The sequence below is a fragment of the Hemicordylus capensis genome, chromosome 4 (genome assembly GCF_027244095.1).
Source record: "Hemicordylus capensis ecotype Gifberg chromosome 4, rHemCap1.1.pri, whole genome shotgun sequence".
NCBI lineage: Eukaryota > Metazoa > Chordata > Lepidosauria > Squamata > Cordylidae > Hemicordylus > Hemicordylus capensis.
The window spans coordinates 884471-910614 of record NC_069660.1 but is presented as its reverse complement, the minus strand read 5'-3'; the positions used below and the strand labels follow the sequence as shown (position 1 = coordinate 910614).

At 61.6% G+C, this 26144-nt stretch overlaps 1 protein-coding gene across 1 annotated transcript; it reads left to right on the top strand.

Moving 5' to 3' along the window:
• The first annotated feature begins 12960 nt into the window (after positions 1 to 12960).
• On the top strand, positions 12961 to 22514 carry MMP9 (matrix metallopeptidase 9). Its single transcript, XM_053247692.1, has 13 exons — positions 12961 to 13174; positions 14739 to 14980; positions 15381 to 15529; positions 15780 to 15911; positions 15999 to 16172; positions 16984 to 17157; positions 17634 to 17807; positions 18246 to 18401; positions 18969 to 19179; positions 19450 to 19589; positions 20544 to 20694; positions 21238 to 21341; positions 21947 to 22514. Exons 1-13 carry the CDS (start codon positions 13028 to 13030, stop codon positions 22054 to 22056), a joined length of 2064 nt encoding a protein of 687 aa, XP_053103667.1. The 5' UTR covers positions 12961 to 13027; the 3' UTR covers positions 22057 to 22514.
• The last annotated feature ends 3630 nt before the right edge of the window (positions 22515 to 26144 follow it).

The following is a 26144-nucleotide window of genomic DNA, read 5'->3' as shown; positions in this document are numbered from 1 at the left end:
AGCAGGACTCCGGCCTTCAAAAACCACAGTCTTGTCACGCTTTGGGCTAGGCATGTGAGAACGTAAGAACAGCCCAGCTGGATCAGGCCCAAGGAAGCCCATCTCGTCCAGCACCCTGTTCCCCACCATGGCTCACCAGAGGCCAGCCTCTTGCCTCTGAGGCTGGAGGTGGCCTGTAGCCACCAGATGAGTAGCCATGGAGAGACCTCTCCTCCATGGATTTGTCTATGAGGAGATGTGAGCTGATGGTGGAAGCAGACCCTCAGTGGGCCTGGGTGTGCCTGCTAGTTAGAAAGAGCCGGCCCCAGGGATTAATGCGGAGCCGGACACTGCAAAGCAGGAAGAAGCCCCCACCTGCTGCTCCCAAGCCAAAGCCAAGCAGCTGAGCTGAGCGGTCCCTGGCTGGGGTTCTGCATGTCGGCAGCTCCAGCCACATGCCTGGCTCTGCAAGCAATGGACGGGAGGCATCCCTTTGGAGCCCGGCATCCCAGAGGTCTCTTTCAGGCCGCACTTCCAGCCTCTTACAGGCACACCTGTAGCAGCGTGGGCCAGCCCAGAGATGCTGACTCCTGCTGGTGCTTCCTTCAGTTCGTTCTCCTGCCTGCTCTCTGGGCACTGCTGCCTCTGCTGCTTTTGAAACACGGCTTCAGGATGATCACATGCATGCCGAGAGTGATGCGACTTTTCCATGAATCCCCAGCGCTGCCGGTCAGCTGGGCTCCCTTCATCTCCGGACAGGAACAGGGCTGCCTCTGCTTCACCATGACAGGGTCTGCTGCTCCCTATGCTTGTCTCCCCACTGCCCAGCATGGCCAGGATCGATGGCTGACTCCCTTACATAGGAACATAGGAAGCTGCCATATACTGAGTCAGACCCTCAGTCCATCTAGCTCAGTATTGTCTACACAGACTGGCAGCGGCTTTGCCAAGACTGCAGGCAGGAGATTCTCTGAGCTCTACCTTGGAGATGCTGCCAGGGAGGGAACTTAGATGCTCTTCCCAAAGCGGCTCCATACCCTCAGGGAATATCTTCCAGGGCTCACACATGGAGTCTCCCATTCAGATGCAACCAGGGCAGACCCTGCTTAGCGAAGGGGACCAGTCCTGCTTGCCACCACAAGACCAGCTCTCCTCCCTGCTCTTGCTCCCCCCCCATTCCCAACCTCAAGGCTTCTGTCCTGCCCACCTCCCAGGCTGAGGGTGTTTTCACATGGAATTGGCTTTTTGTGCATGCCTGTGGATATGGTGAAGGCAGCTGACAGGTTTGACTGCATGCCAGATTTCCTGCACATATTTGTGTCAAGAAATGCTGTGCATAAGGAGAAAACTTTCTCCTCCTTCAGGACAAGCAGGGGCAGCTGCAGTGGAGCTGGGGCAGTCGAGAAAGGCTTGGCTCCGGGGTGGGGGGGGGGCGTTCTCGTGGGGCTGGTCTCTTTTAACTGGGCTGGGTTCTTTTTTGACCAGCGAAGGCGGCAGGCTGTGGCCGCTGCTGTAGAAGTTAACAGGTTTGTTAAATGATGTGGATAAACGCACAGCCTTCGAAATGAGCCAGGCAGCTGTTGCTGCACCTATCGTATCTTATAGGGACAGGAGGACTTCTTGGATCTGTGAGAAGAGCAGCACACAGGGAACTCCTTCTAATCACTCCGCTGCTTATTGCAAACCACACACTGGGGGGAAAAGAACAGCCCTGCTGCTGGATCAGGCCCAAGAAGGCCCATCTAGTCCAGCACCCTGTTGCACACAGCGGCCCACCAGATGCCGCCTCTGGGGAGCCCCCAGGCAAGAGGTATCAGCCAATCAGTCGGTCTGTGCATGCCCCCGGGTCTCCTGCTGTTGCTCCCCTGCAACGGGTTTTCAAAGGCATCTTGCCTCTGAGCCGGAGGTGGAGTGCCGATCACGTGAGCCCAAGCACAAGGTATCTGCAGACTGGCTCTCGTTTCTCCTCCATCTGGGCCAAGGCTGTTCCAGCCCTTGAGGCTCTCCTACCTGCCCAGCCACTCGCATGGACCTCTTCTGCTCCAAAAGAGACACGCAGTCTCCTCCTCGGCTCCCTTGCGTGGCCTGCCTTCACCTGCAGGGCTTGCCTCTTAAAGAGGGATCTGGCAGCGTGTCGGGGTGGCTTCTCCTTCTCCGGAGCATCTCTGCCCTTATTTAATGCCGTGTATATTTTGAGATGGCCTGCTGTTTTGTGAAGGGGGCTTATCTGGACAGCGCACGGCTGCCTGGCATTTCTGTCATCCCGAAACTGGCCTTGCCAAGGCAAGCATCCCAGTGGACGCTGGCGACAACCCCCTTTCCCTTCCATGGCAGACCGGGAGCCGGGAGGGGAGCAGGGAGGCTTGGTGTGAGAAGGGAGGCCTCCTGGGGGCTGTGTGGGAGGTGCTGGGCCTTGGAAAGGAGGCTCCCGCCTGCCTGCCTGCCTGCCTCCCTGCCTGCCGCAGCCTGACAGCTGGGAGGCCTCTCCCCAGAGCTCCCAGGATCCCCACTGCAGACTGCAGCCCACTCAGAACCTCACCCAAAGGACGAGGATGGCCCGGAGGACTCCGTGGAGGAAGCCACGACAGGTCACGTGCCGGCAGACATCCCCGAGACATGCTCCGTACAGAGTGAGCAAAGGTCTCCAGGGGAGACCAGATGACGGGACGCTTGCTTCAGGCGGCAGCGCTGCATGCTCTGTCTTCCCTCTCCTGACTTGCCACGTATTGTGTGGCTACTGGGTGGGCAGGAGAGCGGGGCGGCTCCCACGGTGGGCTGAGAGGTCCCCTCCTAGCTGTTTCAGAGGCCTTCTAGACACCTTCAGGGCTGAGAGCGAGTGATGGGCTGGCAGGACCCGCGTCCTTTAGAGCCGCCAAAGGACCTCGGTCACTCCTGGGGTGCTTCCGGGGCGGCCACCAGGCTGGCTGCAGAGCCGGCTTGTGCCTCGAAGCATCTGGGGTCAGAGGGCTGCTGCCTGGAAGGGGGTCTCTGTCACTTGGGGAGCAACAGGGCTGGCCTGGGGGGGGGCTCGGGGGTGCCTCCGCTGGGGAGGGAAAGGCAAGAGAGCCCCGGGCAGTTCAGAGCTCCCTTCTGGTGAGTGGAGAAATGCGAGGCCTGGCGGCGGGCTCGGTGTCCGCTCTGGACATGCACTCCCTCGCCTGCGCCCTCCTAACCCTAACCCACCCCGGCCAGTTCCCCGCTGTCACCCACCCACCTGCCTCCCTGCTGCCTGCTTTGCTCTACTTCCCTGGTGCCCCACAAGTCCTTTGCTTCACCCGTGGGGTCTCTGTGTGCAGGTGGCCCCAGGCTCAGCCCCTGCCTGCAGGCCAGGAGAAGGCCAGCTTGAGCAAGGGGGCCCAACCACAGCCTGACTCCGCAGAAGGCAGGCCCTGGCGTCCCCAGGGGGTGGTGGTGAAGAAGCCCCTCCCTCTCTTGGGCGGCAGTGGGGGGGAGGATGCAGCTCCACAGCAGAGCCCCCGCTTGGCCTGCAGAAGAGCTCCAGCCCACTCTCTGGCAGCAGCTCCAGGACGGGCGGGGAAAGACTCTGCTCTGTCTGAGACTCTGGGGAGCTGCTGCCGGTCAGTGCAGACAGTCCTGACCGAGATGAACGGAGGGCTGCCGGACCCCGGGGGAGAAGGCAGCAGCTCCACAGGCATGGACGGATCCCGCTTTGCTTCGGTGGCCGGCTCTGGTGGGGAAATCCTTCCGTGCACAAACGGGAAGCTCACCCTGTCAAAGCCACATCTGCCCCAGGACCCCAAGCCAGCCCCAGCTCCTCTCCGTGGGGTCAGCGTGCAGTTTAGAAAGGGCCGGGCTTCCTCTGCAAGGCAGTCGGTGGGCCACGAAGCCGCTGGGCCGGAGTTGCTGCTGCTGCTGCTACTGCAGTGGGGAGCAGAAGGGGCTCCCTCCCTCCCTCCCTCCCGCCTTCCCAGCCTCCAAGCCGCAGAGGGCTGCCAAGCTCCATGAGCCCCCAAAGAGGCTGCAGGCTCAGGGGTGCTGGAGGAAGGGGCCTGGCAGAGCCGGCCTGCTGCTGTGCCCGCCCCCCCCCTGCCCGGGATGGAAGGCCCTTTGGCTGGCGCTGAGCAGGGGGGACCTTGCCTCACCTCCGGCTGGCTTTGATGTGGCAACCTGAGCCTTGCTGGCGTCGGGTCGGGCACAGAAGCAGCGGCTGACTTCCTCTTGGCCTTGGCAGCGGCCCAGGCCTCGCTGGGAACTGGGTCCTCTGGGAGGGCCCCACCTAGTGCCTGGAAAGAGGCCCCCTCCCCCAGGCACTGGCCCGAAGGGGTCTGTGGCAAGCTGGGCTGCACTCTGCCTGCCGGCCCAGCATGTCAGAAGCACACCATAAGCAGCCCAGGGCAGAGAGCAGCAGATGCAGCAGACCAACGATGGGACTGGTTCCCCAGGAGCGTCTTGCGTGGCGGGGGTGGCTGCCCTCTCCAGGGGCACCCCCGCCCGCCTGTGTCTCTTCTTCAGCCGGGAGCAGCCCACGGAGGGCTGGGGAGGGAAGGCCCCCTGGAGGTCTTCCGCTCTAGTCCTGCCTCCAGGAGCAAGAGAGGCCAAGAGGTCCACCCCCCACCCCCACCCCCAGCCTGCTCCTTCTCCTCCCCCCCCCCCCGTGGCACTGGCAGCCCTTCCACACCTCCCCTCCGTCTTCTGCGGGAAGGAGGAGGAACATCCCCAGCAACCTCCAGCCTTCCTCCGAGGGTTGCTTTTCACCAACCGTGTCCCTCTCCCACACTCCGCTGAACCTGTTACAACTGATCCAGGTCCTCCTTAAAATATGGTGTCCTTGTCAGAGCTGCCCGTAAAGCAATACCAGGCGCTAAAGGGATGTCATTCCCTTCACTCTGAGCAGACGAGGTAATGTTTCCATCACATCCCTCTTGTGAAGCAGGCAGTTGTGGTAGGCGGCAGAGTAACAGCAAGAATGCCTCTTCTTTCTTAAAAGAAGGCGGGCGTGCAGGGTTCACCCGGACACACACACACACACACACACACCCTGCTTCACAAGGTGGGCACCCAGGAAAGATGTCCAGTGCAAAGGAGGAAGAAAGCCGAAGACGAAAAGCCCAAGGAGCCGTGTAGGCCCATAAGGACGATTCCCTAGGGAGAGAGCCCAGCAATTAATACCTTTATTAGGCCCAGCCCAGAATCACAGCCGTTGGGTGCGTCTGCTCTCCGGTTCATCAGAGCTCTAGGATGCTGTGCAGAAGGAGGGAGTGAAGGAGGGAGGGAAACAGGAAAAAGCTGCCTTGCCAGGCACGTTGGAAGCCCCTCGTATGGAATGGTCGGAGGACACTGCTTCTCAGCGCGGCAATCCCAACACACGGAGAAGAAGCTGCACGGAACCCGGCAGGACTTCCTTCTCGGGGAAGGTGCAGAGGCCCCCTCTCTGTGCCTGGGGCGGACGAGAGACCAGATGGCAGCAAGGAGCCCTGATGATGGCTACTCTGCAGCAGTCAGGACAGGAGGTGCTGGTAGGTGCAGCTTGGTGTCATGAGAAGGGGAGAAAAGCTCCATCGGCCGGAATTCCCTCTTCTGGAAGAGGCTTCTTGAGAGCAGCTCTTGACGACACTCTTTGGATGAGGGGGGCACCCAACGGACGGCGGGGGACGGGACACAGCTGGGGAGAAAACGGCCTGGCCCAACGGTGAAATGGCTGCAGAAGCCTGCTGGTGAAGTGGATGCAGGGAGTGAGTCTGGCCTCCGATAGTTCATCCACGGATTCACCAAAGGGCAGACTGTGACTTCCAGGGTGAGCCTTGCTCTAGACCTTGCTGCTGCTTCCCTTCAAAGAGCATGGGTGCTTCCTGCACTTGGGTGGCAGGCAGGGGGGAGGAGGAGGAGGAGGCGGGCGGCCCACTGAGCCATCTTTGAAACAACCCTTTAAAAAGGGCACCGTGTGGCAGGCAGCAGCGTTTGAGCTGGAGCTCCTGGTGACAAGAACCAAGATGGCGGCTCCCATGCTGTGCACAGCTGTGTGTTGTGGCGTAGAGGAGGGGCTGTCTCTGGGCCAGTTGACTGGGTCTCCTTCCTACGATTCTGTGTTTGTTTGTTTTTGCATTTCAAAATTGTATTGGCTTTTACAATAGCTTTACAATCCAACTACATTCATTTATTTGATCAAGTAAATGTTGACTTCCCTGAAATATTGACTTCGCTTCTGTGTGTGTTTTTGTAGGGCTGGGCAACTTGGCACCTTCCTAGCGCAACCCTGTCCTCTTCTGCCCCACCCCCACCCCGAAGAAATGGGGATTGCCTGGCCAGAAGGGAGTTCCCCCATGAATAGGGCTGTGTCAGAGAGGCTGGCTGTGACTCAGAGACTAGTGGTGCTGATTCCCAGGCTACGGGATCAGCTGCCCATGATTCCCCCATGTCCTCTACATTCAAGACCCAAATTAGGCTCTGCAGCCGCCTCTCGCAGGCTACTCAGTGCTCTTCTGCTGTCCTAACATCCTGTTAGGAACATAAAACATAGGAAGCGGCCATAGACTGAGTCAGAGCCTGGGTCCATCGCGCTCAGTCTTGTCTACACAGACTGGCAGCGGTTCCTCCCAGGCTGCAGGCAGGAATCTCCCTCAGCCCCGGGGCAGAGCCACCATTGGGCCAGCGGGTTCAAAGAACCTGGGCCGTGACCAATCAGGGGCCATGCCTCACCGCTCCAACACACACACAGACACACACCCCAGACTGGTTTAGCTTCCGAGCGGGGGCCGTGCGACACCTTGGGGAGTTGAGCCAGACCACGGCCCCTGCGGCTGACGTCGGACGCAGGGGGTGGGGTCAGCGGGGCCGGGGCCACACAGGGGCTGCAGGCAGTCGGGCTCCGCCAGTGCTCAGCCCTCTCTGGGAGATGCTGCCAGGGAGGGGACTCGGGGGGACCTTCTGCTTGCAAGCAGGCAGGGGCTCGTCCCAGAGCGGATTCCCCACGATCCCCAAAGGGGTGAAGGGCAATACCCTTGAGTGCCCACATGTCTTCTCCCATTCCAGTGCAAAGCAGGACCGACCAAAGAGGGCAATCCATGCTTGCTGCCACCAGGCTAGCTCTTCTCCAGGCAAAGGAGCAGTTCTGGGGAGCTGGGAATGATCGTGGCAGCGGGGAGGGGGCGCTTGGCGGCAGTGAGGCAGAGAGGCCTGAGATCACAGACATCCTGGGCGGCCCATGCAGAGACTAGCGGGTGATGAGCTCATGTCGGAAATGCCCGAGAGGCATCCTGTGGGGTGTCTCATATGCCCTTCAGCGGGGGGCCAACCCCTTCCTCTTTCTCAGGCCCTTCTGGACACATCACCTGAACCATCTCACTGGGGATGTTGCAACAAAGGCAGAGAAAGGCAACAGAAGAAAACGGGGGGGGGGGCGGCTCTTGGAAGAAGCCTGACCTAGGCAGGGTCAGTCTCTGAGCCCACATCAAAACCGGCCAGGCAGCCCCCCCACCCCCGGCAATATGGGATGGGCAGCTGAACACAAACTTGGGCAGCTGCCTGGCGCTCAGCAACAAACACATACAGGGATATACCACTATTCAACAAACGTTCTCAAAGTGGTTTAGACAGAACTAGTGAATGCCTGCCTGCCTGCCTGCCTGCCTGCATGAGTGGATGAATGAAAGGCGGTTCCTCACCTGTCCCCAAAGGGCCCACAGTCACAAGGCAGATCCCAGCAACCGCCACTGGAGGGATGCTGTGCTGGGGTTGGAGAGGGCCAGTTGCTCTCCCCCTGCTAAATAGAAGCGTGTGCATCACCTGCATCTATGCTAGAAACAAGATGTATTTGTCCCTCCCCCTCTCTGGGATAGAGCCTCAGAAGACCCTGGGGAGGAAGGACCATCCCAGCATCCCACATGAGTGAGATTTGAATGCTCCCCCCCCCCAGCCAGAATTTTGCTTGAAAAGAGGTCCTGTCCCAGGTATGCAGCAGGGGCACTTGAAGCATGCGGGGGAGGGGGCTGGCTGTGGGTCAGCTGTTTGGGAGCCACTGAGACCCTGAGGGCTCTGCCTGCCCCCTTCCCTGCCCAGCTCTCTCTGGGGCACTTGGAGGGCCAGGGGCCTCTGCAGCCCCCTCCCCCAGACTCCCACCCCTCCCCCTGCTCAGCATGTGGCTCCCTCCATCAGGAAACTGGGGGCTCAGTCACTGGCAGGGTCTGGGAGCTGAGGAGGAGGAGCAGCAGCAGCTCCTGTCCTGAGGGCTGGGGAGCCTCTCCCAGCCCCCCCCCTGCCCATGGGAGGACTTCCCCCTGAAAGCTTGGCTGGGAAGCCTGCCCCCCTGAAGGGAAGCTTCGCCCACTCTGTCTGTCTGGGCCGCCTGGAGGAGAAATCCAGCTCAGCTCAGCTCACCACCCACCCACCCAGAGGCCTGTTGCCACAAGCCTCTCTTGCCCAGCAAGGGGGCGGCAGCTTGTGGGGAGCAGCAGCAGAATTCCGCCTGGGGTCAGGCTGGAGCCCAACTGGGGCTCAAAGCAGCCTCAGGGCGGTGGGGGGGGGCACTTCCAGGCTCATCTCCTGCCCAGGGCGGCCACAGGCTGGGGGACGACAACTCCCATCATCAGTCATCATCATCATCATCACCCTCCCTTCACTCCCCTTCCCCCCCCCACATGGCTGGGGGTGATGGGAGTTACAGTATGACAGCACCGGGGGGGGGGACAACCCCAGGCTGGCCGAGATCAACCCCCTGCCCTCCGCCATAAGAACCCAAGAACAGCCCTGCTGCTGGATCAGGCCCAGAGAGGCCCATCCAGTCCAGCATCCTGTTCCACACAGTGGCCCACCAGATGCCTCCGGGGAGGCCCCAGGCAAGAGGGGAGGGCAGGCCCCTTCTCCTGCTCTTGCTCCCCAACAACTGGGATTCAGAGGCATCCTGCCTTTGAGGCGGGGCCTGGCTGGTAGCCCTGGTAGCCGGTGACAGACCTCTCCTCCATGACCCCTCCGGACCTCCAGCCTCACAAGCAGCAGCTTCACCTGCTGGCTTCTGCAGGGCGGGGGGGCGGAGGGCTGCTGGGGAAGCCACAGGAGGAGCGACAGCAGCAGGCCAAGCCGGGCCCCTCCCTGGGCAGTGGGCTCCCCCCCCCCGCCGCGTGTGCCAAGCATGGACTGGAGGCTGCTGCCTGCCTGGGCGTGGAGTGGCTTCCTGGTTTTCCACACACAGGGAGAGCAGCACCGGCCACTTGCCTCTCCTCCCTCCCACCCCCGAGCCCCACCCCAGCCAGGGACAGACTGTCCTCCTGGGACTCTTGCAGGTCTGCGGCCCAGTGAAGCAAGAGGAGGGATTTCACAAGGGGACACACACAGAGAGACACTTGCCGGTGCCCTGGGCCCTCTGGAGCTCAGCAGCAGAGCCCAGCCCCAGGGAGGGAGGGAGGGAGGGGGTGCTGCTGCTTTGTCCCCAAGAGCCCCAGGAAGAGGGTGGTGGGCGGGCTCAGGGCCCCCAGGCAGAGAAGCCCTTGGCCCAGCTTCGGCCCGCTCAGATGGGGCCCCCTGAGAACAAAGGAGGCGGAAGGTGGGTCCTAGTGGTGGGTCCCCTTCAGCTGCCAGATGGGTGCCTACCTACTGCAGACTGGCAGGGCTGCCGAGAGGGGGTCCGGGCCCCGGGGAAAAGGCTTGGGGGCCCCTGCTGTGAGGCCCCCTCCACCCGCCATGAAGACAAACCACCAGGCTTTAAAATCATTCGAGCCACCATGTGCACAGCCAGGGTGGTGGGGGTGGGTGGGGTGAGCCAGGCATCGTAGAGCTGGAGAAGGGGCAGCAGAGGGGGGCAACCTAGAGGGCCAGGGGCCTGGAGCCCCCTCCCTGTGAGGCGAGGCTGCAGCATCCGGGGCTCCTTAGTTTGGAAAAGAGGCAGCTGAGAGTAGACATGATGGAGGTGTATACAATGATGCATGGAGTGGAGAGGGTGGACAGAGAGAAATGTCTAGGACCGGGGTCACCCCATGAAACTGAAGGCCAGGAAACTTAGGACGGACAAGAGGGAGGACTTTTCCACAATTAGTCTATGGAATTCTCTGCCGTGGGGCGTGGTGGTGGCCACTAGCCCGGCGGCTGCTTAGATGAAGTCAGGGAGGACAGGCCTATCCACGGCTCCTAGTCTGGTGGCTCCAGGCCCCCTCCAGCCTCAGAGGCAGGATGCCTCTCCATCCCAGCGGCAGGGAGCAAGAGCAGGGGATGAGGGGGCCTGCCCTCCCCTTGTGCCCGTGGGCTTCTTCTCAGGCATCTGGTGGGCCACTGCAGCGTGAGACAGGAGGCGGGGCTGGGTGGGCCTCCTGGGGCCTGATCCAGCGGGGCTGTGCTTATGGTCTGTTCCAGGCCACCGAAGCCCCAGCCCAGAAGGCCCAGCAGTCTGCAGGAGACTGAACTGGGTGTGGGGCTGAACAGACATCATGGGGTGGGGGGGCGGGGAGAAGCACCACAGGGTGGCAGGAGGGCAGGAAAGGCGAGGTGGGGGCGAGCAGGAGGCAGAAAGCAGAAAGAGGGCCTGCTTCAGGGGGTCTCCTTCGCAGGACTGCCTGCTTATATTACTATGACAACAACAACGAGCGATAGTAATAGTAATTAGTAATAGTAGTAGTAATATACGCAGGCCATCTGTTGACACTGACTCGATGGCAGAACCTTTTCCCCAACTACTACTACTATCTATAGGACACTTTTCAATAAAAGTTGAAAAGCAGTCAGCATAGATATATATATGAATGAATGAATGAATGCATGAAATGGCTCCAAAGGGCTCACAATCTAAAAGAGAGACAGACCCCAGCAACAGCCACTGGAGGGATGCTGTGCTGGGGATGGAGAGGGCCAGTTGCTCTCCCGCTGCTAAACATAGAAAATCTCCACTTCAAAAAGGTGCCTCTTTGCTCAGCTCAAGGAAAGGAAGGATTGTGCCCTCGAGTCAGTGTCCACCACTCCTGGCACCCACAGAGCCCTGTGCTTTTCTTGGTAGAATGCAGGAGGGGTCTACCATGGCCTCTTCCCACACAGCATGCTTTGCTCAGTTAGCAGGGGTGAATTATATTCTGTGCACTTTCCAGAGCATGCATGAGGTGGCAGCCAAGGAGAGGAAAGAGGGGCCTCTGCGTATGCACAGAGTGTTGGAGTGACAACAGCCTGCGGATTAGGCCTGGGTTGTGCTCGGTTGCTGCAGTTTGGCTGCTGGCCTGATGCCATTCCTCAGCCTGGCAACACACAGAGCGCCCCTGGGCAGCCACGTCCGTTCCTGATCCATCCATCCATCCATCCATCCATCCATCCATCCATCCAGGAGGAGGAGGAGGAGGAGGAGGAGGCAGCTCTTCCCGCTGGGAGAAGAAGGCCCCTTGCCTCTAGGCAGTGGCTCCTCAGGCTCCATGCATGCTCCAGATCTCTCCCTCTCTCTCTCAGGGCTGAGGGGGCAGAGCAAGCCCCACAACCCAGAGGAGGCCCGAGAGAGAGATGGCCAGGCAGGGAGTTCCAGAGAGGCGGCTTCTGCCCACTGACACTGCTGAATTCAAGGCGAGGTGATGATGTGGGGTGCTGAGAAGGGAGGCCGAGGGCTGTGGGGGCCGCTGAGGGCAGCACCGAGGCAGCTTCTGGGCTGGCAGTTCTCCTGGGCCAGGGCAGCTGCTGCCAGGGTTGAGGGGGGTCCTCCGGGCTTCTTCCCACCCCATGCCAAGGCCCGTGACTCGGAGGGGCTACTGGCCACCTCCTTCCACCCCCCTTGGCCAGTGTGGGCTTGTGGTAGCAAGCATGAGTTGTCCCTTTCACTGAGCAGGGCCCATCCTGATTTGCATTTGAATGGGAGGCTACATGCATGGAGACTGCTAGGTAGCCCCTTGGGGGGGGATGGGGAATCCGCTCTGGAAAGGGCACCTGCCTGCTTGCCTGCAGAAGGTTCCCAGTCCCCTCCCTGGCAGCATCTCCAAGAGAGGGCTGAGAAAGACTCCTGCCTGCAACCTTGGAGAAGCTGCTGCCAGTCTGTGAAGACAGTCCTGAGCTAGATGGACCAAGGGTCGGACTCAGTATATGGCAGCTTCTTCTGTCCCCATGTCCCTCCTCTCCCCAGCTTCTCCTTGGGCCCTGGAAGGTTCTTGCCTGGGTTCTCTTTCCTCAAGGTGCAGTTCCAGGAATGTGTAAGGAAGGCAGCCAAGTAACAACCACCTGAAGGAGAGCAGAGCGAAGCAGCCCCTGCAGTGAAAGACCCCCAGGCACCATCGCCTCCTTGGCCTAGGCAGGGGGTGCCCAGGGAATGGCTCTGGGCTCCGGGGGGGGGCGGTGCAAGAGAAAAGGCCCCCCTTTGGGGCCCCGTCTCTTCTCATCTTCTGCAAAGGGCCTCTGGAGAGGGCCTGCAGGACAGGCCGGCTGCCTCGCTCTGCTGCATCCTCCTCGGGGACCTCAGGAGGACCTCTCAGGCAGAGAGAGTGGGCTCCCCTTGAATGGGGGACTAGCAAAAGCCAGGGGAGAGCAGCTACATGCATGGTGCTGCCTCCGATTAGGAGAGAGCCCAAGGCAGACCTTGGCAAAAGAGCCAGCCCCCCCCCCCCCCCCACGGGCATATGAATGAGGTTTTCCTGTTGGATGCCCATTTATCTGGGGGCATAAAGTTAAGGGACCTTGACTAGTTGGCTTCTCTTCTGCTGCTGTGATGCAATGGCAGGAAGGGAAGGGATTTCGGCAGGTGGCAGGAGAGTCAAGAGCTCCTCGCCAATGTGTGGGGTGAGGGAGGACAAACTCCAGCCCACCAGCCCTCCGGTGATGAGCACCAGCCAGGCAGCCCCCCCCCCCGAAAACCACACAGCTTTTCCTGCTGGATGTCACACTTCCTGGGCATTCAGTAAACAAGTGTTGAGCAAGGCCTGCCCCCCCCCCTGCCCCCCAGGCCTGGCTCTGCATCTCTTCCTCTGCCCAGACTGGCGGTGGGGAGGTGACTCACCCCCTTCCCTTCCCTCTCTCAGTGTATAAATGGGCCCAGCAGCTGCAGACACAGCAGCTCCAGACGGAGAAGCAGCCAGAGAAGCAGCCGGAGGGAGTGCCAGAGGACTGCAGGCCACGCCACAGAGCCCCCTCCAGCCCAGCAGCCATGGGGCCAGCCCACCTGGCTCCCTTCCTCGTGGGGCTCCTGTCCCTCAGCTGCACCGGGGCTGCTCCACTTCAGGGCCAGGGTCCTCTGGTCATCACCTTCCCTGGGGAACTGCTCCGGAACATGACAGACAGGCAGCTGGCAGAGGTCAGTTCTTGAGCTGGCGGGGGGGGGGGCGGTGGGGGGAGAGGCTGCTCCAGTCCCAAGCCCCACAGCTCAGGGCTGGGGCATTTCGAGCATGGATGGAGCTGCCTAGTCCAGGCCGGTTTCTCTTTCAAGCTTGCTGCTGGGCAGAGAGAGAGAGAGCGAGAGAGAGAGCACTCTCACCTTGCGTACCAAGGTGGAGGGCAGCAGGCTTGTGGGGTGGAAAGGGATCCAGGGCTGGTGGGGCGGCTGAGACTCTGGATGAACACGAAATGATGAGCCATGAAGGGGGGCGGGGGTGAGCTGGTGGGGTGTGCGTGTGTCTGGCTGAAACCAAGCTCAAATTCTGCAGGTATCTCAGCAAAATGGCCCGAGAATCAGCCAACCTTGTCGTCTTTCAGGACACCATCTTTGTGTTTAGAGCCGCCACGCAGGGCATTTGTGCAGGAGGGACCCTCGGGTCCCCCCCCCGAACCGCAAGAGGACGAGCTCCATCTTCTTGGGGGCTTCACACAAGAGTGTCAGGGACGGCAGATTCCGGAGCGGCTGCTGCAAGACAGCCCTGAGTGGCGGCACCTGAAACCAGTTATGGGGGCAGAAGCACTGGCAGGCTGGAGCCTGCCCCAGTCCCTAGGGGTCCCCAGCCAGGCTGTCCTCTCCTGGCACTGAGTGGAAATGGCTGGCCCTGAGAGAACTTGATCTGGCGGCAGGCAGGTCGCCCCGCTGAGAGCCCTGCTGCTGCTGCCTCTCTTGCCTTGCTGCTCTCGATCAGCATCATATTCCTTAGCTGCCTGCGGGAAAGGAAAGGGAAGGAAAGGAAAGGGAAGGTGGTGCCGACTCCTGGCGCCCACAGAGCCCTGGGGTTTTCTTGACAGAATCCAGGAGGGGTTGACCCTGGCCTCCTCCCGCTGCGCAGTCGGGAAGCTGCCTTTCAGCACCTTCCTATATCGCTGCTGCCTGATCTGGGAGTTTCCCCTCGTCTGGGAAACACGCCAGCGGGGATTCGAACCGACAGCCTCCTGCTCTCCAGGCAGGTCGCTGCTTCCCCGCGGCGCCGTTCGGTGGCTGCCTGCAGAAAGGCGGGCGATAAGCATCTGCTAGTGAATCCGTTCACTGAAACACCTTTCGGTGGACAGCCCCGCGTATCCCCGGCGGCGCGGACCGGCAGAGCCATTCGGAAGTTCCGTGCTAGTTGCCGGTGAGGAGAAGCCGACTGCTCTGGCCGCGCTTGGCTCATTGGCTGTTTGCAGCGGGCCCGGAACCCCCAGCGCCGGCACAATCCACAGAGAGCAGAAAACGGCGTTTGCTGGCCACTTCGAGGCCGGCGCTCTCCTCCTCCGCAGACTTCTGACTGGTGCCGCCGCCGCCGAGCCCTCCGGGGTGAGGGAGGGACGTGTCCTCCCAGGGCACGGAGGGGGCGCCGGTGGTGCTGAGCTCCTGCTGCTGCTGCCCATCTTCCACCGCGCCCCGACTCTCGCCTGGCCTTGCGCGTGGCAGCGGGTCTCCCCGGAGGAGACGCCGCCGCCGCCGCCGTGGCCTGAGCCCCGCGTGCTTCTCCCCTCTCCAGAACTACCTGCTGCGCTTTGGGTACTTGAAGGAGTCGCACTCGGAGCAGCTGGGCAGCCAGGTGACGCTGAGCCGCGAGGCGCTCCGGAGGATGCAGAGGCAGCTGGGCCTGCCGGAGACGGGGCTGCTGGACGCCTCCACCATGGCGGCCGTGCGGGCTCCCCGCTGCGGAGTGCCCGACCTCGGCCAGTTCCAGACCTTCGAGGGGAACCTCAAATGGGACCACACCGACCTCACCTACCGGTGAGTCAGTCCCTGCAAGCGCCGCCTCCGCCCCGGCCCCGGCCCCTGCTTGGGCACCAGCCCGTCTCCCCAAGAGGACCGGTGGGCCAAGGCAGGGGAGCCGCCTGTGACGCCCCGGAGGAATCCGATGAGACCCGGAGGTGGTCTCCGTGGCAAGGCAGCTGCGCCCCCACCCCAGGAATGCCCTCGGGTCCTCCTTGGTCTGGATGGCCTCTGGCTCCATGGGGGGGGGAGGGGGAAGGCCCTTTCTTCCCCACCTGGCAATAGCAGCAGCGGGGGGGGGGCAGTCAGACGAGAGCGCCCTCCTCCGGGGGCCTGGCATAGTGCTGCTGCTGCTGCTGGTGCTAGTGCTGGTGGTGGTGGTGGTCTCTCGGGGATCCTGACCCCTCCTCCTCCCCAGAGTGGTGAATTACTCCCCGGACTTGGATGCCTCCATCATCGAGGACGCCTTTGTCCGGGCCTTCAAGGTGTGGAGCGATGTGACACCCCTCACCTTTGCCCGCCGGGAGAGTGGGGAGGTGGACATCCTGATCCAGTTTGGAACGGAAGGTGAGCTTGCGCCCCGCCCTCCTGCCCTAGAGAAAGTGGGGGGAGGGATGCTGCACAGCCACTGGGCCGGCCTTGGGGGCGGGCAGGGGGGAGAGAGCAGCCATTCCGCTGACCGTCAGGAAGGTGCAGGGGCATGAAGGAAGTCCGCGTGGCTGAGGAGGAGCATGCCTCGCTGGCTGGCTGGCGCCTCCTCCTCCCGCCTGGGCCTGAGCACCATGCTGCCCACCGACTGGCCTCTCTGTCTCCCCAGAACACGGAGATGGCTACCCCTTCGATGGCAAGGATGGCCTCCTGGCCCATGCCTTCCCTCCTGGCAAGGAAGGATTTGGTGGGGACGCCCACTTTGACGATGACGAATTCTGGACTCTGGGCACAGGAATTGGTGAGTTGACCAGCCTGCTTGGCTCCCTGACCCCCCCCCCCCGATTCCTCGCTCTGACCCCCCCCCCTCTCTCTTGTTCCCTGGCAGTGGTGAAGACCTACTACGGGAACGCCAAGGGGGCCACCTGCCACTTCCCCTTCGTCTTCGAGGGGAAGTCCTACTCCACCTGCACTGCCGAGGGCCGCCAAGACGGGCTGACCTGGTGTTCCACCACAGCCAACTACGACAAGGACAAGCTCTATGGATTCTGCCCCAACGAGCGTGAGTAGCAGCAGCAGCAGCAGCAGCAGGGCCAGGCCTGGGCCCAGAGGAGGGGGGCGCTCCAAGAGGCCTCCCATTTCTGCAGGCACACTCAGGCGTGTCTACTCTTCCTTATTGGGGGGGGCGAGGAAAGAAAGGATGGAGAGGAGAGTGTGGGGCACAGGGAGAAGTGAAAGAGCCCATGAGGGAGGCAGAAAGCTGGAGGGAATGGAGGCAGAGGAAGCCGGTTGGAAGGGGGCAGCAAGGCACCCTGGGGGGGGGAGGAGACATGGAAGGCGGCAGAGGGGCCTGAGAGAGAGTGCTGTGTCTCCTGGACCCCCTGGCCCCGCTTGTTGCTGGGAGGTTTCCTGGAAGGAGTTTGGGGAGGGGAGGGGAGGGGAGGGAGGCTTGGAGTCTGGAGGGTCATGTCGGGCATATGCAGCATGTGGGGCTGGCTGGTGAGGGTGGAAGGATGCCAGGATGGTGGGGCGGGGAGCAGAGGAGAGCAGTATTTCGGGGAAAGGGTCTGTAGCCATTCCAGGGAAGGGATCTGGGACATAGAGACATCGCCAGCTGCTCCCCTCCGAGTTTATCCCCTTCAGCCCACATGAGGCACTGAGGGAATTGTCTGCTCTCAAGCCACGGGGCTAATGGCAAGACAGGTGGGTCCCTTCAGGCCTCCTGCAGTCCCAGTCCCGGGATTAGGAGATGCTGCAGAGCTTGGGGCTGGGGCCAGATGCTGCCTCCCCACGGAATTCCTCCATCCCTGGGGGGCTGCGGTGGAAATCAGGCCAACCCACCCACCCACCCCACTGTCTCTGTCTCCTGCTAGTCCTCTTCACGTACGGTGGGAACAGCAAGGGCGAGAAGTGTGTCTTCCCTTTCGTCTTTGACGGCAAGACCTACGAGGGCTGCACCACCGAAGGGCGCCAAGACGGCTACCGCTGGTGCGCCACGACCAGCAACTTTGACCGCGACAAGAAATACGGCTTCTGCCCCAACAGAGGTACGGGCGGGCAGGGCTTCGCCTCCCCCCAGCAGTCGAGGGTGGCTTCTTGCTGCGAGGCCCTCTGCCCTCCAGAGCTGCAGCCTGGCATTGCCAAGGAGTTCTGGAGCTGCCGAGCCTGCAGCCGTTCTGGGCCGAACCTGGCAAGCCGCAGGCCTCGGGTGCCACTGTAGCCACAGGGCGGGGCCTGAAAATGGGCCCCAACAACCGTTGGGGAGCAGCCCAGAGCATCCCCTGCCCAGACCTGGGCCGGCTGCCCGTGCCGCTTGCCCCAGAGAAGGGGGCAGCAATGCCAGCAGCGAGCTCAGCCTTGCAGCCGGAGTGCTGGGGGGAGGGGGGCTCACCCCACCAGCGTGTCCTGCCTGTGGCCATGTCTGTGCAGAGCGGCCCCGTCCCGCGTGGAGGAGAGCCCTGGGGATCGGGGGGGGCGCTGCTGGCTGGTGCTCAGAGACCCTCCCTCTTCTTCTTCCCTGCAGACACCGCGGTGATTGCAGGGAACTCGGTGGGGGAGTCCTGTGCCTTCCCCTTCACCTTCCAGGGCCAGAGCTACTCCGCCTGCACCGCCGACGGGCGCCAAGACGGGAAACTCTGGTGTGCCACCACCAGCAACTACGACACGGACAAGAAGTGGGGCCTCTGCCCTGACCAAGGTACAGCCTGGATGGCGGCCTGCGCACGAGCCGGAGGGAGAGGAGCCCCTGGCCAGCTGGGGGGGGGAGGTGGCCGATGGGGTGCCCGCCAGGCGGTGGCGGCAGCAGAGGGGCTAGCGAGGGCCTGCCAGAAGGGAATGCTGAGGAGGAGGAGGAGGAGGAGGAGGAGGAGGAGGAGGAGGAGGCCACCCCTTAGCGGAGGGGCTTGGGGAAGGGCACACCCGGGGGAGCAGGGCCCAGGGGGAGGTTGCGGGCAGCACAGAGCCCCCGGGGAAGAGCATCTGTGGGGGCGGAGGTCCTGAGGAGGCCCAGCGGGGCCCACAGCAACACTGCTCAGAGTCCCCTGCAATGCTGATGTGGGGCCAAAGGGGCAGAGGGGTGGGGGGCAGGGGCAGGCCGCAGACCCCCCCTACAGCTGCTGTGTGCTGGGTCTTCCAGGCTACAGCCTTTTCCTGGTCGCTGCCCACGAGTTTGGCCACTCCCTGGGCCTGGAGCACTCCACCGTGCGGGATGCGCTCATGTACCCGATGTACACCTACCTGGAGGATTTCCGCCTGCATTCAGATGATATCGCTGGAATCCAGCACCTCTATGGTGAGTGGAAGCATGGGGGAGGTGTGGGGCACCCTCCCCACAGTACAGAGGGGCGTGGAGGTAGGTTTCGATGTTACCCCAGAAGGTGGAGACGGGAAACTGCCTGCCCCATAGCCCCCCACCCCCAGGATCCCCTCCCCAGCCCTTGCTAATTGGGCCGAGAGGCGCCCCCGGTGAGCAAGTGCCCCGTCCAGCCCAGCAGGCTGGCACCCCACCCCAGCCCCTCCGTCTGCAGCCTGCGCCTCCCTTGGGCTTCTTCCGAGGTTTCCCTCTGGGAGACGGAGTTCCTCTTGGGGGAGGGGAGCCGCTTGGGGAATGGCTTGGCTGCTGCTGCTGCCAAGGGGCGGCATCGGAGGAGCTGGCCGCCTCCGCCCTCTGGGCACGCAGGAGGTCCAGCCAAGGGTGCCGGGGGGGGAGCGATGCCCCCCACTCCTGTGCTGTGACCGGCCCCAGCTCAGCCCCTCTGCGCACAGCACTCTGGCTGGCAGCAGCCCTCTGTGGCGGCAGCGGCTGCTCCTCCAGTGGGGCCCAGCCCCCTCACGGTGCCGCCTCTGCCCCCGCCCCCAGGTGCCGGAACAGGCCCCGGAGTGACCACTCAGAGCCCCGACATCCCCGACTGGACCACCACGGAGGCGGAGGGCTCGTCTTCCACCGGGGAGGAGGGCAGCACCCCGGCCACGCAGTCCACCCCCTTCAGGCCGGTGGGTGACGCCTGCCAAGTTCAAGGCTATGACTCCGTGAGCGAGATCAAGAAGGAGTTGTTTCTCTTCAAGGACGGGTGAGTCGCAGAGTGGGGCCGGGCGGGGGGGGGCAGGGTGTGCGTGCTGCTGAATGTGCATATGCCCATCCTCCGGTCTTCGTCCCTGCCCAGGGGAGGGGGCTGCTGTCCTCCCCCCCCCCGCTGCACCTAGAGGGGCCCCGGCTGGTCTGAGCAGCACAGTTCCTAGGGTGCCTTCGGAGAACGCCCTGCCCCATCCCGGTCCTCCTCCTGCCTGCCTGCCAGCCCCCACCGTGCAGCCATCCTCTCCCTCTCCCTCTCCCTCTCCAGGCAATACTGGAAGCGGGCTTCCTCCAAGGCTGGGGCCCCCGAGGGCCCCTTCAGGATCCAGGACACCTGGCCGGCCCTCCCAGACCACATCCAGGCGGCCTTCCAGGACCCGGCGAGCAAGAAGGTCTTCTTCTTCTCTGGTGAGTGAGCAGCCCCCTCTCTGAGACCCCCCCCCCCAGCAGATTCCAGCACTGCTGCTTCTGAGGCATTCAGAGGCAAATGAAGAGAGGCAGCCCTCTTGATTAGGGCCAGCCAATGTCAGACTGCTGCATGGAAGCTTTTGGATTCCACAGAGAACTTCCTCGGGCTGAATACTAGGGGGGAAGTGAGTGAGGGCCTGATGTCAAGCCTTGCCTTAGGCTCAAGGCAGCAATGGGCGAAGCTCCTGCTGGTGGAGGAGCTGAGAAGGTGCCTTGTGCGAATCTGCCCCAGTTCGCCAGCCTCGGAATGGCACAGGGCACTCTGGTGACAGAAGTGATTCTGGTGACAGAAGTGGGCCTTCTTAAGGCCGGGAAAGAAGTGGATTCGGGTGCAAGCAAAGGACTCGTGCCAAAGAGCAGACACCAGAGAGGATGCCTGTCCTGCCCCTCAGCTTCAGCTGGGAAGGCCCACGAGGATGGAGCCCCCCCCAGCCCCACCCCGGGCGCCTTGTGGGTGGCCTTGGCTCTGGCTGCTCGGCCCTGCCCCTTCTCCTTCTCCTTCTCCGGGGCTTCTCAGCCGCCCTCCTGGGCTCAGGAAGGAGGTGGTGCTGAGGAGGCTCCTGCGGGGGGGGGGGAGGGAGGGGGCCCTTGGGCGGCAATCTGCAGAGCACTGCGGCCCAGAGGTGGCCTGGAGGTGCTCTCTCTGCCCGGACAGGCCGTGCTGTGGCCAGGGAGCAGGGCCAGAGCTGCCCGCAAGGACTGCCGCCCAGGGCCAGGCTGTGGCAGAGCCAGCGGCAGCCCTCCCTGGCCACAGGGACCTCTCTGCCTGCCTGTTGGGGGGGGGGGGAGGCTGGGCTGGCATTTGCCCCTGGGCCCACCTGGTGGGGTGGGGGGGCGGCGGCAGCGGCAGGGCCAAAGACGCCCCCTGACCCTGGCTTCCATTGTCCGTTTCAGGCCAGCGCTTCTGGGTGTACCAGGGGGCAAGAGCCAGGGGGCCGCGGAGCCTTGAGAAGCTGGGCATTGGCAAAGACGTCCAGAAGCTGACCGGTGCTGTCCAGCGCAGAAACAGCAAAGTGCTGCTCTTCAGTGGGGAGCAGTTCTGGAGGTACGGAGACTCCCAGGGGTGGGGCGAAGGGGGAGGGCTGAGAAGGTCCTCTCTCAGGTCCACTGCCCAGGTCACAGCATGCCCAGAGGGCAGGGGGCTCTCCCTGCCAGCAGAGGAAGGCCAAGCCAGGCCCCGGGAGGAGCTGGAAGGGGGCCGGGATCCCGGCCGCCCAGCCCAAGTGGAGCCAGCCCCATAGCAGAAGTTGGTCCTGTGCTGACCCCAGAATGTGGGAAGGGAAAAACTGCTTGCCCCACATATCCCCCATAACAGCACAACAACAGCGCCCCCCATATCCCCCACAACAACAGCACCCCACATGAGTGGCCCTTCCTAGCACCCATCACTGGATTTGGTAGCCCACAAACTCCAGAGAAAGGGGGAAGGATCCTTCCTGACTGCAACGTGTGACTTCAGACCACAGAACCACAGAACATCCTTCTCTGTCCTGTGCAGGGGGGCTGGGGAGGGGAGCTGGGGGCGGAGGGACCATTGGCCTCGGGCTGGGCTGGCTAAGGGTCTCGCACCGCTTTGCTCTCCCCGCAGGGTGGATGTGAAGGCCGAGCGGGTAGACCCAGGCTATCCTCGCCCCCTCGACAGCGTCTTTCCTGGGGTCCCCCTGGACTCTCAGAATATCTTCCTGCACAAAGGTAAGGAGGCTGGGGAGGGATGGTGGGAGTCCAGGGAGCCTCTGGCCGGGCTGGCGGTGCTCCCTGAGGCCTGCCCTGGGATGGGGGCCCAAGGGGGCCCCTGCCATGAGGCGGATTCCACAGGGAGCCCCTTGACCCCACCCTGCTCTTACTGGCCAACGACCTACAAGGCGGGGAGCACCTGGAGAGTCAGGCTATGGGGCACTGGGCATGTGGGGTGAAGCCTCCCCCCCCCACCACCACTGGCTTGATCTCAGGCACAGCCACCCAACTGCTCTTTGCTGCGCAGGAGAAGGCTCCACAGCGGACCTGTCAGTTCCCCCCATGGGGCACAGAGCACTGATTGCTGCCTGAACCCCATTCACAAGCATGCCTGTGGTTGCATTTCCCGCGAAAAAGACCCAGGATGTACAAAGGGTGGTTCTTCCCAGTTACCTCTGGTCTGGCTGCAGCCGGGGAGGGAGGGCAGGAGGATCGCCAGCCAGGGACTGTCCCTCCTGCTCCTGGCCCCCCTTGGGCTCCTTTGCCGCCCCGTGGAGGGCTTCTGCCCCCTGCCTCCCTCCCTCCCTGCCTGCCTTACTGACTGGCCCCCTCTCCCCCTCCAGGCAAGTACCACTTCTGCAGGGACCCCTTCTGCTGGCAAATGAACTCCCACCACCAAGTGGACAAAGTGGGCTACCTGAAGTATGATGTCCTGAAGTGCCCGGAGGAGTAGAGCCCGGAGCCGCTGGAGCCCCTCCCCCGCCGGGATCCCACCCCCCACCCCCGCCCGGCTGTGCTGCAGCTCTGGGGATTCATGGCAGTTGCTGCAGCTTCAGCCCCTGCCTGGGCCAGCGTGTGGAGCCGGCCATGAGCCAAGGAGGGATGTTTGCCCAGGTGGATGCTGGCGTTCTGCTCAACTGGGGCAGAAAACGGACTCTCTGTGCCCCCAGGGCACCTTTGCCCCCTGCCTTCCTGAGCCCCACCTCTTGCTGCAGAAGGCTGCCACTGCCTGGGCCATTCTCTGGGACTGCTGTGCGTGTGCGTGGCGGCAGGACATTCCGCGTGGCTACCCCCGGGAGCTGTGGGCAAGGAAGAGGAGGCTGCCTGCAGCCACAGATGCCCCCTCCCCCCCCCTCATGTGGCAGCTTTGGCATCTTTGCACTTTCGTAATAAAGACAACCTTGGGCCCAGTTGGAGTGTCCTGTCTGCGGTGTGGTGGGGGTGTGATGGGGGGGGGCTTTAACGAATCACAGATGAGCAGAGCGAGTGCAGGGAGGGAGAAGCGCCTGGCCTGTGATGGAGACCTCTGACTGCCCCCCCCCCCACCAGCAGAGGACTATATCCAGGCAGCAAAGACTTGCAGGTGACCAGAGGCGAGGGGGGGGGGAGGGGGAGGGGGAGGCCCCCCTTGGATCTCCTGCCTGAGCAGAATGAAACGCCATCTCTGTGGAGCTCCTCCCCCAAAGGTGACCGGCTCCCCTCAGTTCTCCCCACCCCGGGTAGATAGGAGAAGATGATGACAGCCAAGGGAGGCCAAGCAGCCAGGAGAAGCCCCCCTCCCTCCACCCCCCCCAGGGGCCGCTCCTAGCAGTGGCAGCAGCAGCCCAGGGTCTGGGGGCCCCTTCAGGCCGAGCCGGGCCTGCCAGGGGGCCTCTCCGGCTGCTGCTGCTCCTCCTCAGCCTCCCAGCAGCAAAGCAGACCGCAGAACCTGAGCCCGGCTCTTGGCCCGAGGCCCTCCTGGCCACCCCATCCTTCCGCCCAAGAGCCCGGGAGGCATGCACAGCCTACGCTGCTTTGTCCTCACAACAACACTGCGGGGCGGGTGAAGCTGAGAGAGCGCTGCTGCTGCTCCAAGGTCACCCCCAGGGCTTTTTTGGCCAAGGAAAATCTGGTCCCCCCCACCCCAATGCTAGACCGACTTGTTAGCCACGAGACCACACTCTAGTGGCTAGACCAGGTTCCATCGCGCACCCCACCCACCCCCACACACACACCTCCACCCAGCCAGCTGTTCTGCACCTATGAAGCCCACACTTGCTGGGACGGGTGGGGGTGGGGCGCAATGGATTCGGACGGACTTGAATATTGGGCCCAAACTCTCTACTGTACTAGTCAGACCACACCTGCAATTCTGTGTCCCCTCATCTTAAGAAGGGCTTTGATCAACTGGAGCAGTGGAGGGGGGGTGGGGGGTCTGGACAGCTTGCAGCCAAGTCCCATAAGCAGCTGAGAAGACGATACGGAGGGGAACATAAGAACAGCCCTGATGGATCAGGCCCAAGGAGGCCCATCTAGTCCAGCATCCTGTTTCACACTGTGACTCACCAGATGCTGCTGGAAGCCACAGGCAGGACTTGAGGGCATGCCCTCTCTCCTGCTGTTACTCTCCTGCAACTCAGGTACTCAGGCATCCTGCCTTGGAGGCTGGAGGTGACCCATAGCCCTCCGACTAGTAGCCAAATATAGAACAGTCCTCCATGAAGTTATCCAAACCCCTCTTCAAGCCATCCAGGTTGTTGGCTGTCACCACAACTTTTGGCAGAGAATTCCACAAGTGGATCACGCGTTGTGTGAAAAAGTACCTCCGTTTGTTGCTCTTATACCTCCTGGCAATCAGTTTCATGGAGTGACCCCTGGTTCTAGTGTTGTGTGAGAGGGAAAAGAATTTCCCTCTATCCACTTTCTCCACACCATGCATTATTTTATAGACCTCTATCATGTCTCTGCGCAGTCGTCTTTTTTCTAAAGTAAAAAGCCCCAGGTGTTGAGGTCTTGCCTCATAGGAAAGGTGCTCCTGGCCCCTGATCATCTTGGTTGCCCTCTTCTGCACCTTCTCCAGTTCAACAATGTCCTTTTTAAGATGTGGTGACCAGAATTGTGCGCAGTACTCCAAGTGTGGTTGCACCATAGTTTTGTATAAGGGCATTATAATATTAGCATTTTTATTTTCAGTCCCCTTCCTAATGATCCCTAGCATGGAATTGGCCCTTTTTAATAGCTGCCAGCGCCGCACATTGAGTTGACACTTTCAACGAGCTGCCCACCACGACCCTAAGATCCCTCTCCTGGTCAGTCACTGACAGCTCAGATCCCATCAGCATATACTTGAAGTTAGGGTTTTTCATCCCAATGTGCATCACTTGACACTTGGCAACACTGAACCACATTTGCCACTTTGTCGCCCACTCGCCCAGTTTGGAGAGATCCTTTTGGAGCTCCTCACAATCCATTTTGGATTTCACTTCCCAAAAGAGTTTGGTGTCATCTGCAAATTTGGCCACATCGCTGCTTTCCCCTGCTTCTAGATCATTTATGAATAAATTAGAAAGCACCGGTCCCAGTACAGATCCCTGGGGAACCCCACTTCTTATTTCCCTCCATTGTTAAAACTCTCCATTTATCCCTACCCTCTGTTTCCTGTCTTTCAGCCAGTTAGCAATCCACACATGTACTTGTCCCCTTATCCCATGACAGCTAAGTTTCCTCAGGAGCCTTTGATGAGGAACTTTGTCAAAAGCTTTTTGGAAGTCCAGGTAGACTATGTCAACTGGAACACCTTGATCCACACACTCGTTGACACTCTCAAAGAAGTCCAAAAGGTTGGTGAGGCAAGATTTCCCTTTGCGGAAGCCATGCTGGCTCACTCCCAGAAGGGTCTGTTCTTCTAGGTGCTTTACAATTTTATCCTTGAGGATGCTTTCCATCAATTTGCCTGGAACGGACGTTAGGCTAACCGGCCTGTAATTTCCCGGATCGCCCCTAGATCCCTTTTTGAAAATCGGAGTTACATTTGCTACTCTCCAGTCCTCTGGTACAGAGCCCGATTTCAGGGATAAGTTATATATTTTAGCAAGGAGGTCAACAATTTCACGTTTGAGTTCTTTGAGGACTCTTGGATTGATGCCATCCGGCCCTGGTGATTTGTTAGCTTTCAGTTTTTCCAGACAGTTTAGAACACAGTTTCTCAACCGCCAGTCCACAGACTGGTGCCGGTCCGTGACAGGTTGAATGCTGGTCCGTGCCTTCGCGAGTTAACACCTCCCTCCCTCGAACCTCCGTGTTGTTTTTTGGGCAGGCAGGCAAGCAAGCAGCTTTCCGCTTGCCTTCCCCTGCCGAGAACCTCCGTGTATCTTTAAAAACCTCAATGCTGAGGGGATGGCTACTGGGTGGGGGGTAGTCCTTCCGCACCCACCCACCCCCTGAAAACCTCCATGTTGTTAACCAAAATCCTTCACATTCCAGCTGCCGCGCGACCGAGAAGATGGCTAGTGGGGTGTGTGAGGTAGTAGTCCTTCCAATCACACACATCCCGGCGGCGGCGGCGGGTGGTGGTGGATAGCAAGCCGAGTGATGCCGTGGCCTGCTGTTTGGCCTGGCGCCGCTTCCCAACTGAGAGAGGCACACCTGCGCAGTTACTGCAGCAGTTACTGCGCAGACGCGCCTCTCAGTTGGGAAGCAGCGCCAGGCCAAACGGCAGGCCACGGCGTCGCTCTGCTTGCTATCCGCCGCCCGCCACGGTGTGTGTGATTGGAAGGACTACTACCTCACACACCCCACTAGCCATCTCCTCGGTCGTGCGGCAGCTGGAATGTGAAGGATTTTGGTTAACAACACAGAGGTTCGCAGGGTGTGTGTGTGTGTGTGTGTGGAAGGACTACTGGCTCACCCCCCCCCCACCCAGTAGCCATCCCCTCAGCACTGGGTTTTTAAAAGATACACAGAGGTTCTCGGCAGGGGAAGGCAAGCGGAAAGCTGCTTGCTTGCCTGCCTGCCTAAAAAACAACACGGAGGTTTTCAGGGGGTGGGGGGTGGAAGGCCTAC

Coding starts and splice junctions, on each gene's coding strand:
- MMP9 (XM_053247692.1), top strand. CDS start 13,028: ATGGGGCCAGCCCACCTGGCTCCCTTCCTCGTGGGGCTCCTGTCCCTC. Junction 15,912..15,998: donor GACTCTGGGCACAGGAATTG/GTGAGTTGACCA, acceptor GTTCCCTGGCAG/TGGTGAAGACCTACTACGGG. Junction 19,590..20,543: donor GAAGGTCTTCTTCTTCTCTG/GTGAGTGAGCAG, acceptor TGTCCGTTTCAG/GCCAGCGCTTCTGGGTGTAC.